This window comes from Glycine soja, chromosome 15 (assembly GCF_004193775.1).
Source record: "Glycine soja cultivar W05 chromosome 15, ASM419377v2, whole genome shotgun sequence".
NCBI lineage: Eukaryota > Viridiplantae > Streptophyta > Magnoliopsida > Fabales > Fabaceae > Glycine > Glycine soja.
In genome coordinates, this window is record NC_041016.1 from 4,684,045 (window position 1) to 4,700,989 (window position 16,945).

At 32.3% G+C, this 16,945-nt stretch overlaps 2 protein-coding genes and 2 long non-coding RNA genes across 4 annotated transcripts; 3 read left to right on the forward strand and 1 right to left on the reverse strand.

Moving 5' to 3' along the window:
- The first annotated feature begins 3,963 nt into the window (after nt 1-3,963).
- LOC114388224 (fatty acid amide hydrolase-like) lies at nt 3,964-12,061 on the forward strand. The gene is made up of 21 exons (XM_028348596.1): nt 3,964-4,121; nt 4,241-4,370; nt 4,450-4,559; nt 4,766-4,826; nt 5,079-5,266; nt 5,366-5,495; nt 5,614-5,691; nt 5,773-5,920; nt 6,655-6,767; nt 6,853-6,928; nt 7,101-7,172; nt 7,386-7,437; nt 8,166-8,246; nt 8,333-8,416; nt 8,515-8,618; nt 8,775-8,867; nt 9,045-9,113; nt 9,452-9,516; nt 10,945-11,006; nt 11,366-11,461; nt 11,612-12,061. Exons 2-21 carry the CDS (start codon nt 4,292-4,294, stop codon nt 11,672-11,674), a joined length of 1,824 nt encoding a protein of 607 aa, XP_028204397.1. The 5' UTR covers nt 3,964-4,121; nt 4,241-4,291; the 3' UTR covers nt 11,675-12,061.
- On the reverse strand, nt 11,721-13,252 carry LOC114388226. Its single transcript, XR_003661462.1, has 2 exons — nt 13,165-13,252; nt 11,721-12,949 (listed from the first exon to the last, which is right to left on the reverse strand). It is a non-coding gene; the product is annotated as an uncharacterized LOC114388226 (long non-coding RNA).
- A 1,287-nt stretch (nt 13,253-14,539) lies between these two features.
- Nucleotides 14,540-15,107, forward strand: LOC114388225. The gene is made up of 2 exons (XR_003661461.1): nt 14,540-14,757; nt 14,845-15,107. It is a non-coding gene; the product is annotated as an uncharacterized LOC114388225 (long non-coding RNA).
- A 1,366-nt stretch (nt 15,108-16,473) lies between these two features.
- Nucleotides 16,474-16,941, forward strand: LOC114388080. Its single transcript, XM_028348416.1, has one exon. The coding sequence runs from the start codon at nt 16,474-16,476 to the stop codon at nt 16,939-16,941; it is 468 nt and encodes a 155-aa protein (XP_028204217.1).
- The last annotated feature ends 4 nt before the right edge of the window (nt 16,942-16,945 follow it).

A 16,945-nucleotide genomic window follows, 5' to 3' on the forward strand; every position in this document is an offset into this window, starting at 1 on the left:
GAAAACCTATGTATAAAAGTGCATTTTAGGAATCTATTTTTTTAATATGTTTTTTAACTCAATTATTTTTATTATTTAAAATTATCAAAACTATTAATATAAGGAAAAATGTGTGTTAATTAAATAAGAAATTAAATTCATGTCATTTTAAAACTTATTGAAAATAATGTGTAAAGAGTATATTAATAATATTTATCAGTTTTTTTCATTGGATAATTGTATAACTCAAACTAATTCAATTAATTGGATCGAAAAACTCATAACCTGACATATAATTGATAGTACAAGTACCAGTAATTTTTAAAGCAAGAGGGACCATTACCTTTCTGATAAATACAAAAGGATAATGCGGGTTTCCCCAACCTATACGATACCACTGCACAAAGACCGAATAATTAAATTAACTGTGTCTATATTTAATAAATTCGCCTAAATATCCTGTTAAATGAGTTAACTCACGCGTCGGTCGACATAATATATATATTTTTTTTCAATTTTTGTAAATTGTTACTCACTTTTCACAATTTTTTTCTAATTTAAAATATTTTTTGAGAAATTTAACTGTTGTGAATTAATGGATTGGTTTATGAGTGATAAACTGAACCCATTTAACTTATAAATAATGCGAATCAGTTTACATAAACCTACAATTAAATTGATTACTACTTATTCCTAACGTTTAAGCATGCAGTTTTGTGGACCAAGCGGTGAGCTGAAACATATAAGAATAACATACGTACTACGTGGCTGCGAAATATGCTCCTTTGCTTTGCTAAAAGGAAATCTTATTGTTTCCGTTTCCAGCGGGCACTCTTGCTATCTGCAAATTGCATTATAAAAAGGAGGTGGGGCTAATTTCACTTCCGAAATGAAGTCAAAGTCAAGTTAATGCAATCGTAGTATACAAGAAAATAAGTTGTTTATTGTTGATTGAAGAATAAATGATAGGATTTATGATTAAATACGTACGCATATAATATAATGTAATAATAATTATTTACATATGATCTCACCTGTTATGCGCGCAGATGGCGGCCATGACTCTCTGATTCAACAACGGTGATGACGCAAATAAGAGGTGTGATTGGTGCTGTGAGCAGGTTAGTGCTAGCTTTAGCTAGAGATGGGATAGAAATAACATGTGAAAAGTCTAAGGATAAAAAGATTCACAAGTGTACTACTAGCATGCCCATTTTTGGAATTTTACGCATTGTTTTTATATTTATAATTTATTTTATTCTTATTCCAACTGTTCAATCAAATTTTCAGCTACTAAAACAAATTATAAATTAACCTAAATACTTTATCAAATATATGTAATATAATGAATTTTATATCATAATATATTATATTGTTATTTAATTATAACTTTTTATGCTCCCACAACTATTGTTTAAGTTGAATAATTTATCCAGCGGTTGATTGCATCAAGTTTGATGATAACATTTAACTCTTTTTTTTTTATGTATTTTCCTATTCATTCTATTTAATTAAATAGGAGTAATTTTTTTTTAAAGATAAACGGTGAAGATATTTTCCTATTCATTCTATTCAACAACTTTCCTCTTTCTTCTACTACATATTTGGTCAAATTAGCTTAGAACTAGTTTTTTTTTTTTATTGTAAAAAGTTAGCTTAGAATACGAAAATATCAACATTAATATATTTTTCATTCTCCATACGTACAGAAATGGCAAAAAAAAGGACATTATAAGATATTTTTCTTTATCTGAATTCTAAAACTCTTTACTATTCAATTTTTTGTCCTATTGATTCTATAATAAGATATTAAATATCACAGCATCAATACATTTTTTATTATCTAAATGTATTGAAAATCAAGTTGAAAGGACATAGTAGTCATTATAAATCTCTTTTTGCTACAAGTCAATAACATTAAAACTCCTCATGCTTTCTTATTAATTTTAGGTTTAATTATATTTTTTATTCCTTTAGTTTATATCCATCACCCCTATTTTGACTCCTTCCACTCCAACCAAAAAAACTTTAAAGGAGTTTATAAGTTTATATCAATCCAACTAACTAATTGAGAATTCAAGTCAAACCAATTAAATTGGTTTGTTTTTTTTTTTTTTCCTTCAACTTAATTGGGTTCAAATTCAATCCGAATCAACCAATATTTTATTTCACTGTTTTCTTGTTGTTTAAACTTTACCCTATATTTTGTTTTGGGGAAGGGAAAAGGGAAGAAATTTGAAAATATCAAAATGATGCTTGCTTGCTATTTTGATTCTTCCTATTTTAGCGACTATGCTTGCCATTTGCTATTTTGATTTTTCCTTTTCGTTTTACTTCTTTTGTTTTGTTTCTTTTGAGGATCCAGGATTGGTTTGGTGATGTTGGCAGTAAGGATTGAAGGGTTTGGTTTGCTTATATTGAGAATGTTATATGGTTAACATGACATGAGCAAAACATTTTTATTTTTATTTTTAGCTATAAAAAATTGTTTAGTCTTATTAAATGATTATGGATGTAATTTCTGACGATTTTTAATAGTTAGAAAATAAAACGGCTATAAATATTTAAAAATTAATTATCAGATCATTATTTAACAGAAAACATGACTATATAAATAAAAAATTAAATGAAAAAATATTTTAAAAATTAAGAAAGGTGAAATAAAAGTTTAAAATTATATATGTTTGTTGTAAAAGATATGTTATATTTTTTCAAGAAAAATAAAAAATATGTTAATAATATAAAATTATTTTATATGATTATGAAACTCCTTTCTTAATCCATTACAAAATGTATTATTGCATTTTAAAATTATTCATAAGTAGCATTATCACACCTATTAAATATAAATTCCCTGCATTTTGAGGACATGGCATCAAATGAATTAAGAAAGATGGAAGCTCAAGTTATTAGTCAACATGAAAATTAACAATATATAGAAACTTTAGGAGTTGGTAATATATAGACTTTGCTCATTGTATAAAGTTAATTAGAACAATGTTCGTACAAAATATCTCCAAGTAAGAGTTACCTAATATTTATTTAGGAAGGGTTTTTTTTTTCAATATTGATTCTTTTTCCATTTCTTAAAAATTAAGCAGAGCAAAATACACGTTACGATAATACTATATTAAAGTTTTGGCATACTGAATCAACTTTTTCACAATTTAAAATGTAAATATAATTCATTTCATATTGGTTCGGGATATTTGATTTTTTATTAACATTTTTTTAAGCATATAAATAGTCTATACATTATGAGTCTAATTTTACATTGTGAACTAATAAAATTTATTAGCAGCATAATTTTTATAATAACTAGGGGAAGACCGTACTTCTCTAAATTTTTTAGATAATTTAAAAAATAAAAGTTAAATATAGTTAATAAAAAAATGATAGAATAAAAAAACTAATAATATAAAATAGTGGAAAATTAATGCAAGTTAAAAGAAAAAAATTTAAAATTTAAGAATAAAATTATTCAATGAAATATGTACACCAAAGATAATCTTATTATTAATAGTTATAGATTATGATAAAAGTTGTTACATTATTTGTTGTAATAATGATTTATGATTGTTGTTGATATTCACTATGTAAAATATTTTTATTATATATGTTTGAGTGTTAATATTCATGTTTAATATTATATTTGAGTATACAATTCTTAAAATTCACTATATATATATTTTTATAAAAAAAGAGTTTAGATATAAGTGTTTATATAATTAACCAATCACATCTCGTGTGATATGATTGAATGATTTTGTATAATTTTTTTTGGAATTATTTATTTTTCTTATAATTTATTTTATAATAAATAATTAATCTTAATTATTAAATATCAAGAAAAATATATGATATGAATAAGAATTACTCTTAAAATTTTAAAATTAGTGAATTCATTCTCATAAAAAGATATTGAAACAGAAATCTGAATTTTAAGTATAATCTTAAATTAATTATGAATCTCACAAGTGTTTTTACACCCACAGGTAGCTAGTAAATTAGCTTAGTAGAAGATTTTAATGGAGAGAAGGATAGTCAGAGAGTTTGTTGGCTCTCACTTCCAAACAAATGAAAAACTTTATTACTATCACTTAGTAGTTTACTTCTTCATAGCTCGCATCTCTATTCGCTAGGTTTGCGTTCCGCAATTTCAATTTCTAACTTCGTTTTTAGCTTTTGTGTTTTCTTGTTTCTTCGGCGATTCGAATTTATTTGTTTTTATATTTTCTTTTAATAATTTGAATTCAATTAGGAAGCTGAAAGAGAAGGATCATTCATCAGTGTTTCGCGATCTCTGAAGAAGATGGGGAAAAAGCGTGTAATGACGCCAGCCAAGGACGTTGACTTATCTTCCACCAAATACAAACGTGAAGTTGTGCAAGGTAATTTCACTCGCTTGCTTTTTCTGCAATTAAGTTAAATTTCCAGTTTCTACTACTTACTGACTTTTTTTTTTTGCAGCTCCGCATTTGACTGGATTTGTATTTAGGTTATTTGTGAGGATAATTGAAGCTCCCCTGATAGGTCCTATCATTATGAATATTTTGAAGAAGGAAAATAAAATGGATGAGGTGTGTGTTTTGTTGCTGAAATTAGTGACCACTGTCCTGTATCCTGTATTCTAATGTCATGGTTAGCTACAGGTGTTTTGTTTCAGTTGCTGTGTCATTATGATTTATGAATAATACCTGAGTGGTGTGGCGTGTGAACGACAGTAACATAGTGAACTGACTAAATGTTGTCTGTTTTTTTTCTTTTTCTTTATGATTATGAACAGATACTGCGCCACACTGTGATACCCGAGGAACCCATGTTTAAACCTGAATATCCACCTCAAGGTGGTTTCCTCTCCTCATTTGTGAATTGCTTCTTGTCAATATGCAGTCTGTGTTTAAATTGCAGGTGGTCTTATATGTTGGATATACTTAAATTTGAAGTTCTTTGAGATGATTATACTAGGATAGGAGGAACAAATTCCCTTACAGACAATGAAAATTAATAATTGTGTCAAATTATTTGCATTTCATTTGATTATTTGAGGATGCTTGCTTATTATATAATCCATCCTGATGTCTGTAACATTAATTTAGAAATGGAGCCTGGTGTTGTTGTCCTTGAGGAAGATGGGAGACCTGAAGATCGAGTTGAGTCTGCCCTGAAGTGTCTTCCACATTATGATGTTGCTGAATTATGGGAAAATTCATCTGCATCTTTTCGGTACTGGAAAATACGTGACTATGCTCATGCTTATCGATCTAGAAAAGTAACCCCATCCATGGTATGCAGCATTTAGTTGTTAGCAACTCTCTGTACAGATTTGTCTTCTCTTAATTCAAATTAAATTGTAAAATGAATCAATTACACTTTGAATATATAGGTTGCTGAGCGCATCATCTCAATTATAGAGGACAATGGAAGAAATAAACCTCCTACACCACTATTGATATCGTTTGATGCTGCAGAAGTCCGGGAGCAGGCGGCAGCATCTACTCAGAGGTTTGAAGCAGGTAATCTTGTATGATTCGGATGCTTACAGTCTAAATCTTTCACACATGATTATGTTGAGACATGGGGTGAATAGACAGACAATTATCCAAGTTATATTCTTGGACTTTGATTATGTAGGAAATCCATTATCGATATTGGATGGAATTTTCATGGCCATCAAAGATGACATAGATTGTTATCCTCATCCATCTAAGGGTAAGTAAATCTTAGCATCTTACATGGATGCATGAGGTAATTGAAAAAAAAAAACTTTGAATTTTCTTCTGATGATGACAGGTGCAACTACATGGATGCATGAGGTACGCACTGTAAAGGAGGATGCAGTCTGTGTATCAAGACTGCGTACCTGTGGTGTCATATTCATAGGGAAAGCAAATATGCATGAGTTAGGCATGGGTACAACAGGAAATAATCCTAATTATGGGTAAGCTTATCATATATTGTTAATTTAAATCTTGATGTCACTATCAACATAAAGATCTCTGCTTGCTTTGTGTGTGTGTGTGTGTGTTGGGGAAGGGGGCGGGTCACGGGTGATATTAACAAATTTCTTTGTATTTTCATTCATTCATTCACTTCATTCATCTTGTTGATCAGAAACTTAAGAACCATTACTGAAAGGAAAAAATGTTATATGGCAACATGATAGACTCTTTCCCATAACAAAGGTTTATTGCATAAGATATGGAAGAGTAGCAAGGGATTGCACAGTCTTGTATACAATGAAGAGAACATGGGTAAGGGGATCTGCCAATGTGACAGCTGGGGGAAGAAAAGGGAATCTGTTAAAGGGATTAAAAGGAATGAAGGGATTGGGGTTGGGGTGGTAAACAGGAATTGAGTGCGGGATTAGATATGAGGTTGCAGGTCTCACAAATGATCTGTGTTGTCTTTTCATCTTTGTTATCTGCTATTTCTTTCTCAGTTTTCTGCAATTACTTGGTCCAATTCCCTAGTTTGTGTGATTTGAGAAGTAACTTCTATAACGGGGACATGTGTCAAAAGCCTTTAGGAAATTAAAGGAGTTTTTCTCACCATTAGTTACCCTGAATCTCTTACATAACCTTGAAAACTGTTTTGGTTTGCTTGTATTGATCTTGTGTTCTTCATCACAATCTTCCTTTGTTGATTATTCAACTGAATTTTCTTGAGTTGCAGAACTACAAGAAATCCTCATGCACCTGACAGGTATACTGGTGGATCTTCTTCAGGTCCGGCTGCAATTGTGGCTTCTGGACTATGTTCTGCTGCATTGGGAACTGATGGTGGAGGTTGAGCAAATCTAATGTATTAAACTGATTATTTGGCTCTATTTTCTCAGTATAACTTATTTTTGAAAATTTTGGAAAAGGGCAGGTTCAGTCCGTATTCCTTCTTCCCTTTGTGGTGTGGTGGGATTTAAGACAACTTACGGGCGGACAAGCATGGAGGGGTAATTTCTTGCACTATGTAATGGATCAATCATTACCAGCTCTTTATATGTACTATTTGCTCCTCAAGAAAATGTTTTTTTTTACCACATTGTAGGATCAATCGTAGTGTTTGGCCAGCTAAATTTGTTATGTCTGGAACACTTCCATTTTTTTTTTTGTTTTTATTTACAGGTCATTATGTGATTCTGGGACTGTGGAAATTATTGGACCCATTGCTTCAACGGTGGAGGATGTCTTGCTAGTGTATGCAATGCATATTTCTCTCTCTCTTTGATCTTCCTTTTTTTACTCTTTCATTTTACTTGACTGCTCTCAACTTTACATGTACATGTCTGCACTTCTAGTTGTTTGGTTTAGTTAATTGAGTTTTTGATATCAAGTATAAAACCTGTATCACTATGGCTTGCTTCTTGAACCTATATTATATAACAGATCTTTTTGGTCCTAATGATTCAGGTATTCTGCAATGTTGGGTGCATCACCTGCAAATAGAATCAGTTTGAAACCGGTATATTTTTTTCTTTGCTGTGGGGGTGGGGGGATCTAGTTCTTTAATCCTACAGTTGATATTCTTCTGAGTAATAAGAAAATTGTTGAGATTGAAAACCAAAAATGTTGACAATATGACCAATGTAATTGTGGCCTCTTTCGGCTGCCTTAATTGCAACCTTTGGAGGTGTGTTTAGTCCCACCTAAATTGCCAAGAGATACCAATGTAATCCTTATAAGACTTAGGTAAGTTCTCTTCTCACCTTAAAAACCGGTTTTGTTGGGATGAACCCTATGCCCAAATTCTAAGAATGAACTACAAAGTTGGTTTTGTGAGGTCGAGTTAGTCTATCAAAGTAATTTTTCATTAAATAAAGCCAAGCAGTTCTTGGAAAAATCTTTACCAGGATCTAACTTTGGAACATGGACGTCAGTCATTTAAAAGGACTGACTGAGAAGGGGATGTATCGAACCTAGGACAATAAATTACCCTCTGACATTTGGTAGTTTTCCTACCCAGCCATAACAAAGTAAGCCTGCTTCCATAATTACATATTATGTTCTAAAAACCATTTGTACTGCTACTCTTTATAAACCAGAGGCTCTTTTAGACCTCTTATGGATGTGTACATGACAAAGACAAACTACTAAACCAACTTTTATTCAGTTATTCTATACTGTATTCTCTATACAAAACTTTGCCATTCTTTAGTAAGTACGATGCATATAATTTTGTGTTTATTGTAGTCACCACCTTGTTTGCCAAGTCTGTCATCCAACGATAATTCAAATGCCTTGGGATCTTTAAGAATTGGAAAGTACACCCCGGTAATCACCTTATCCTTTCAAAATATATTTTTTGTGCAGTTTAATGTCACACCCTTTTTATATATAATATATTTATTCTTGTGAAGTGGTTTAATGATGTGCATTCAACTGAAATCTCTGATAAATGTGATGAAGCACTTAATCTGCTGTCAAAGGCGCATGGTTGTGAAGTAAGTTCATCATTCTATCATGTAATGCATTTTATTTCTAGATAAGCATGATAGATTTAAACAGGGCTAAGTAGTGTATATTTCTCTATTATTTGAAGATGATAGAAATTGTTATACCAGAGCTTCTTGAGATGCGAACTGCCCATGTTGTTTCCATTGGCTCTGAATGCTTATGTTCACTGAATCCTGATTGTGAAGACGGGTATGTTTGAGTATATATTGAAAGTTAATACTGGTAACTTCATTTTGTGGTCCAATTCTTAAAAGACATCCTTCTAATCTATTATTCAAAGTGGTTAATATTAGACGGTGGCTATAAAAATTTATGGTGATTTCCTTTATTTCTTTGCTTTCATAGGAAAGGTGTAAATTTGACATATGATACTCGTACAAGTTTGGCACTTTTTCGGTCATTTACAGCAGCCGATTATGTTGCAGCCCAATGTATTAGGTGAGACGAGAGTTGATAATAAGTATAACAAATTTGTGGCCCTTTATTTAAGCATTTCTTACTGATGACCTTGGAAAATGACGTTACAATTTTAAAAAATAATTACTGTCACAGATTGTCTAATGTATACCAAAAAATTGTGTATGTAGCTTCTAAAATTTATGGTAAATGTTTCAGACGAAGGAGTATGTATTACCACTTGGAGATTTTCAAGAAAGTGGATGTCATAGTAACACCGACCACTGGGTATGTATACCAATTTGGTAGAGTACTCCTTACTCATGCACTGTGCCAAATTAAGTTCAGTTGATCTAATGTGGGTTACTTTTATAATTCTTTGAATGACTTTGAAATTAGTTTTTACAGTCTGGATAACAGTATATAACTATATATGTTTTCTGGCAGTCGTTAATAATTTATTGGTATGAAATCTACTTTGCCTATGGAAATGGATTTTTAACAAAATTCAACTACATCGTCTTATTTTGGAAGTATGGTTTTGCCTGTGGAAATGGATTTTTAAAAAATGGCTGGAATAATTGATATGGAGTAACTGCACCTGAACTGTTTTTTGTTTGTAACAGCATGACAGCACCCATAATACCTCCCAGTGCTCTTAAAAGTGGTGAAACAGATATGCAGACTACAGGTAATGGATTAGCTTCACCTTTAGGGTATTATTCTTTAATGATTTGCAGTGCAGCATTATAATTAACATTATATCCTATGTCCCATACTATTGATACTTGTGCATAGGGGTGAGCAAAAACCACTTTGGGAAAAAAACCGAACCGAACCGGTTCCAAACTGGTTTAAGCAGTTTGGTTTTTAAACCAAATTTGAGAATTGGTTTTTAAAACCAGTTTAGAACAAAACTGGTTTTAAGGACTGAATTGGTTTCAAAAATTGGTTAGGGGACTGAACTGGTTTCAAACTAAGTTTAAACTGGTTTTAAGAACTGAACCGGTTTTGAACTAGTTTACAAACTGTTTTTTTCTTTAAAAAAACTATTCCAATTTTAGAAAAAAAACAATTCAGTTATTAAGTGAACCGAAACGGTTTTAAAACCAGTTTGGTTCAAACCGAACTTATTTGAGAAACCAGTTCAGTTCGAACAAAACTTATTTGAGAAACCAGTTCAGTTTTATTTAAACAAACTGGTTCGGTTAAAAAAACTGGTGCAGTTCGGAAACGGATAATTTCGAACCAGTTTATATGCACACTCCTACTTGTGCACTCTGATAATTTAAAAGGATAAAGTAAAGTTTTTTTAAGTATTTTTGGTGTTCTCCAATTAAAATTGATATTTAATCTCAGTAACTAATTCTAACTGTTGATGTGGACCTTAAAAGTTACTGAGGTGAAATTGTAATTTTGATTGGAAAACAATATCAAAAGTATCTAAAACTGCACTTAAGTCTTTGTACTAATATAATTAAATGAGTATATGTAAATGGACAAATTTAAATCAAGTTCCTTTTGTATCCTTGTTATTAAGTTTTCAAATCAAAAGATGACACATGGATGATTTTTCTAACATTAAATAGCCTTCATTAAGAATCTCCCAGAATTAAAAAAGAAAAAAGCAAAACTACTCGTCACTATTTAATTTGAGAACTTGATAATAAGGATATTAAAAATGAGGAATTTATCAAAGTATTGTCCAAAGTAAACTTGTCCGTTGATATAAACATGAGTTAATGATCCCTGGACTTGTAAGGTCAACAAAAGAGTCAAGTGAAAGTTTGTACCTAAATATTGCCCTCACACTTTGAATCCAGAATCTATTTTATCATGATTGGCAGAATTTTAAGTGTCATAATATTGGTGGCAATTATTTATACTGAACATTATGGTACTCCATTCGATCAGGACTTAGCACAAAACATCATTAAAAGTTTTGGATTGGATCTGTTATCTGTATCGAGATACTGATCTCTTGATTCGTTTTTCCTTATTAGAAGAACATAATCATTCATGACCGATCTAAGTAAAATGTCATGCAATGCTTACGACAACTCTTCCTATTATGTAATAACTTATCTTTTCATATGTTAACTCAAAACTTGTTTTTCAGCTAACCTTATGCAGTTCGTTGTTCCTGCAAATCTTTTGGGATTCCCTGCCATTTCTGTCCCGGTTAGTGAGAGTGAAGTAAATCAGTTACGAATAGTGTTTGTTATTTTGTTCTGAAGAACACTTGAGTTAAATGCCATTGTTATAGTTCATAGAATGATATCTAGTTAGTTTGAATAAATTTCTCAACACGTATTTACAGAAGAAAAAAAAATGAATCAACAAAGTAAAATAAATTAGATAAGTTGAAATCAACTTAAACTTATTTTGTCTTCTCCATAATAAATTTATAAGGACTGTTTTGTAAGTTTGGAATCTAATATTTATCTTAATTGAAAAGTTTCGATAAACCAGATGTTAATCCAAACTAGACATTGATCCTATACTGTTAATTCATTTAACTAACATGTTTTTTTCTATAGGTTGGTTACGATAAAGTAGGACTTCCAATAGGTTTGCAAATAATGGGTCGACCATGGGCGGAAGCTACTGTACTGCGTGTAGCCGCTGAAGTGGAGGTACGTATATTGTCTTGCATAAATGTAAAAAGTGCTGCTACTCCTATGAAGTTCCTCCCCGCTTTTTGTGTGATATATAACTTATTTTGTCACTCTTTCTATTATTATTATGATTATTTCTTTGGTAAAAGTTCTGCCTAATTTATTCAGAAACTCTGTGGTGAGTGGAAGAAAAAACCCGCGTCGTACTATGATGTTCTGAAGGCTAAATGAAGCTAAGATATTCTTGCTGGTTACGGTTTATAAGTAGCCTTTGCTGTTTTATCATTTGGAAATCGCTATCCATTTAGCAAATGCTGTGTGTGCTTTCATCCTCGGTGCATCTCATTTCTCCAAAGGATTTATGATTTGAGAAGTTCTTAGGAAATAAATCTGCATAGTAATAATTAAAGACAAAATAAAAAATTATTTAGAAAATCACGGGCGAAGGTAACTTGCTCGTCGTCAATATGTAGAAGGAGCTTCTTTCTTAAGAACTTCAAATATAAGATTATGTGCTATTGAAACAGAATGTTCAGCATTGCTCTTAAAGATAATAATTTTTTGTTATCTATTGAATTATATTTTCCATATTTATCACATCTGCTGCTCGTTAAGTAATATACTGAGTAATATACATCAATACCATATGACCATATCATTGTATGTTGTAATGACTGAGATTCTTGTATCCTTAGTAGAATACTTTGTTGGACAAGTATCCCATATAAAATATTTCCTGTTGCAGACAAGAAGCATAATTTGTGAAATTTGAAATAATTATGCTAGATTGCCCGAGTCAGGATGAAATATCTACAGAACCTTGTTTCTTTTTTTTCCTCTCAGCGTTTTTATGGGCAACATCACTAGAGGAGAGGTCCTTCACGAAGGCATCTTGCCTGATTTTTTGTGATTAAAGCATCCTATCCTGTCACACTACAAGTTAGGAATAAATCATAAAAACCCTGATTGAGGTGCAAGGGAGCTCTTAAAAGTTGTTTTTGAATGTATTCGTACACATCAACATGACCACGGAGCGAAGCTCGCAATTGGCAAAGCTGCACAAATATTATTGAAACCGGTCAGTTATTTCCTACTATACAAAAAGGAGGGTACCACTGAACATATCACAGCGGCGGTTACAAAAACGTAATCCAAAAGTTTAAGAATTTAGGCACCACATGAAACAGCATGCAAGATCCCAAAACAGCTGGAACAATAAGAAATTTTTGAACTAATGCACAAAACTGGTGAGGACTAAATTGTATTTATGTAATCCATGAAGAAACAAGATGTTTTCATCTAAAAAGAATCGCGCATAAATAATCAACTCTGTTGGCTCAAAAGGATGTGAATAGCAAATAACTACATGGAAGGCATCGGCAAACTTGCGGCTTCGATAATTCTTTCTTCTCCAAGGGATGGCTGTGGTTTACAAAGGCACTAAGAGTATGAAACAACAATGCTCTATCCGTCACAATTGCTATCTCCTCTTTTCTTGTCCCCAACCTGTGACGAAGTGAAAAATAAAGTTCAAGAGTCTCAGAAATGAACCCACACATATTTGACAACAATTTCCAGTATAGCGGATAATATAGGTTGGATCTAGTATTGTAGTAGTCAAGTCTAATCTAGCAATTAGGAGGGGGGGTTAAAGTTCGGCTAATTAAAGCAAGGGGAACAAAAAGAATAAAAACTAAAATTTCCCAGTAACTAAATCGTACCAGTTCATGAACTTCCGCCCTCTGGCTGCAAGTTCTTCCTTTGTTTCTCTAACATCGGCCTTCCACCATGTATCCTCATTACTATCAATCTGGAAAGAAAAGAAAAAGGTGACTTGGCAAAAACCCAAAGAGAACAAATTATAATTAGACCCGATTTTTGTACAGCTAAAGAAAAATGTTAGCCGTCTTCTATGAAATCATAAACCACAAGGATGCATAGCATGATAAAATCTAGGAACTTGCCAGTGAAAAATCAATTGCAGGAAATAGAGATTGATACTCGCTGATGCTTCTCCTTTTGTCGCAGGGACGAACTCCCTGCATGAGAAAACACAGAAATCTGTAAGGGTCCATATGTTGACATCAATACAAGCTTAGGAAGTTATATATAAAAAAAATGTATTGTCTTTAAACATAAAATACAACTTCTGACAATATTGTGGTGGGGGAAAGAAAATGGAGCAACATTTATCTTTTATTAGTAATTTTATGTACATCCCAAATTAAAATTTAATTTGTGATTTCATATTTTTATACATCAATTATTCAACGATCTTGAAAAATTGTTAGATCATAGCTCCACAATTGCTGTTCAGAATTCAGACCATTTTATTGTAGCCATTCTTGTTGGCCCATGATGCCATTAATCTCAAACTTTTATTTTATAGAAAAATATCAAAGTTTGTTTTGAACAGGATACTTCACAATTATGTTTTATTCAAGTCTTTATTAGAAATAAAAAAATAAAAATAATTTTATTCAACTTGTGTAAATGCCCACTAGCAACAACTTCTGCAATTTGACTAAAGTTTGTCAAGCCTTTTTTCTGTTATGTCTGCAAGCCTTAAAATTGTGGCCTAGCTAGATTAAAACTATACGTCAAACAGACCAATAGAGTTAGAAAACAATATAATTAGAATTATCATTTTTCGAAGGGGATTATTAGCGGACAAACATTCAGAGTAGAAATAGATAGGCAAGAATTTGAAATTCATGTCTTAAAATTGAAAGTGGAGTTGTGTAAAGTTATACATTTGTGTGCTGTCTTAAAATTCATGCCCCCTTTTAATTACAACATATCCATTCAGAATCGGTAGATTTTTACAGTTTAAGCAAATTGATAGGTTGCAATTCAATTTTTGTTCCCTAATTCTTTGGATGCTGCTTCGGTGGATCTTCTGTTTTTACAACAAATATAACCTGAACGTGATTTTGACACACACAAACATAAACTATGCGAATGCGAAATTTGCGTGCGCATTGGAAGATAAGGAAAAGGAAATGCAACGTGAGTGAGTACCGGTGTTAAGAGCTGAAATGGAATCCTAGCATTAGAGGCCTAGGAACCTCCAGAACAAGGTGAGGGAAAAGAGATTTTATTTCTGCTTATCCATTAGAATACATCATTCCTATATATATAGAATTTCTGCTAACAATTTCTAACGGATTTTGGAATGGTGTGCCTTGGAGGAAAAACAAATGCAATTGCAAGGGAGACAATCTTCAATAGAATGTGCTACTCAGCCGACAAGGAATCTAGGGACCACTACTCAGCTGTCAGCTCACCCACTATTTGCTAACGAAATCCTTGAGGTAATATGGCTTGTTGATTTCCCTTTTTGGCCTTCTGTCCTCTTCCTTGTTTGATTCTGCATTTCTACTTGGTTCTGCATCTTCTAGTTCTTGACCTTGCTGCTCCCTGCTTCTGATCATAACAACCGGAGAAGCAGAGAGCGGAAAGAGGAGAAAGAGAAGGTGTGAAAATGCGCGTAGAGAAGAGGAAAAAGATGAGATGCTGCAATTTAGACTCACTGTGATCATGCTCATGTTTATGGCACCGACTAGAGCTTAGTTTCGTTCCCTTTCTCTTTATGCTTACTTGCAAAATGAGTCTTCCTATTTTTTCTCATTTCATTAAATAGGTCTTTTTATTTTTTAATTCACTATTGGAGTTTTTTTATTTTTCCAAATTTACTATCGGAGTCTCCAATAAAAAAATTAAACATTGACTATTAGCTTAAAACGTTGACTGCCATGTGTCCACATATAATCAGTCGTTTAAGAGGTATTTTCAATTTACTCTCGACAGTAATTAGGTAAGGTAACTAAAAATTATCTTAACAACAACAACTTCTCGTCGCCGTTCAAACCACGCATAGCGGTGGTGGTGTGCATCTTGACAACCATAATCTCCCTTACATTGCTCCTCCTCCTCTACATCAAATATTACAACGGCGGCATTACAGACAACAAAGGTGGAAGCTCGGCTTCATGAAAGGTGGCGTTGTTCGCCAGAAGGAAAAACTTCGACATTGACTGGTCCGTGGTGGAATTGTTATCGGCCTTCATACACGGAGCGCTGTGGGGACAATAAGAAGGACTTGTTGTGCCATCAACGTCTTAAGCTAATAATCAAAGTTTAATTTTTTCCTCTATGGACTCAGGTAATGAATTTGAAAAAACAGGAAGACTATGATAGTGAATTAAAATATAAGAAGACTGATTTAGTGAAATGAAAAAAATAGAAGAATTCTTTTTGCAATTAAGCGTTGTCGTTATGAATATAATTGTGTTTAATTTAATACAACAACTATCATAATTATTTCATCAAAATACAACAATTTACTTGGCTGCAGTGAACACAATCAAAATTAAACTGTTTTGAAATATCATTCTGAAATTTAAAGATGTTTTTGGATAATTTAATTGTATTAATTTAACGTTTTATAACATCATTAATATGTTTTTGTTAGGTAAACAATTATTCATAAATTTTATCGCAAAAGTTATTAAAAACAAGTTAGAAGAATTTATGAAAATGCCATGAATAATTTTGTTGATATAGTCTTAACTAATATTACAATAATAATACATATGTATTATTATTATATAAAGAAATTATTATGTGTTAAAATGAATTATATTTTATTAGTTGAAAGAACAGTATAATATCACCTTTTAACATATTTTATTATTTATTAAAAATTATAGTCATAAAATAGATTCTTCAATCTTTTTTGAAATTTTATATACTAATTTTTAATTAATAATAAATGAGTTTAATTTTTATGTATAGTGTAAAATAATTTAAATTATTTTAAAAATTAACAAATGAGTTATGATTGAGTAATGGTATAAATAAACATTGTAACAAAGTGTGGAAGAAAGAGTCCATCTATTTGTGTATCTGCAAAAAGGAAACCTACCCTTCAGTATTTTGTTGTAGCTTAGGCTTGGTTCGGACTTGGGAGAGCTCCAATTTGATCACTCCAAAACAAAAAAGATATCAATCCAATCCAATCCATCTAAATGGCTCTCAGAATTCACGTTATTTCCCCTTTCTTCTCAATCTCCACCACCTCCCCCGTCGCTCTCTCCAGCCGCCGAATCTCCTGCACCGCCGCCGGCGATGGAGGCATCAGCGACGCGGCCCTCGCATCGGAGTTGGCGGCGAGGGCCGCCAGAATGAACGCGCATGCGGCGAAGGCGGAGGAGGCCATGCGCAAGAGCAGAAAGCTCCTCTTCGGAGAGCTCTGCGAGTACATGGGCCTGGACGAAGACCAGGCCCAACACAAATGGAGCAACATGGATGATGACCAGAAATGTGTTCTCGTGAAAGGGTTTCTTAAAGAGTGGGGTTCTCATTTTCATCCCTTGTCCGCCAGGTCCACAAAAGAGATGTTGGAGGAATATCTGCGACAAGGAAACTCACCTCCCAAGCCAACTAATTCTTCTTTCTTCTTCGAGGGACTCAACAGAATTATTGGTTTTCCCTAGAATA

Bases quoted from the DNA above. Each gene is read 5' to 3' on its own strand.
- LOC114388224 (XM_028348596.1), top strand. From the start codon at position 4,292: ATGGGGAAAAAGCGTGTAATGACGCCAGCCAAGGACGTTGACTTATCT. The intron at 7,438-8,165 runs GTATATTTTTTT...TGTTTATTGTAG, and splicing joins ATAGAATCAGTTTGAAACCG to TCACCACCTTGTTTGCCAAG. The intron at 11,007-11,365 runs GTTAGTGAGAGT...TTTTTTCTATAG, and splicing joins TCCCTGCCATTTCTGTCCCG to GTTGGTTACGATAAAGTAGG.
- LOC114388080 (XM_028348416.1), top strand. From the start codon at position 16,474: ATGGCTCTCAGAATTCACGTTATTTCCCCTTTCTTCTCAATCTCCACC.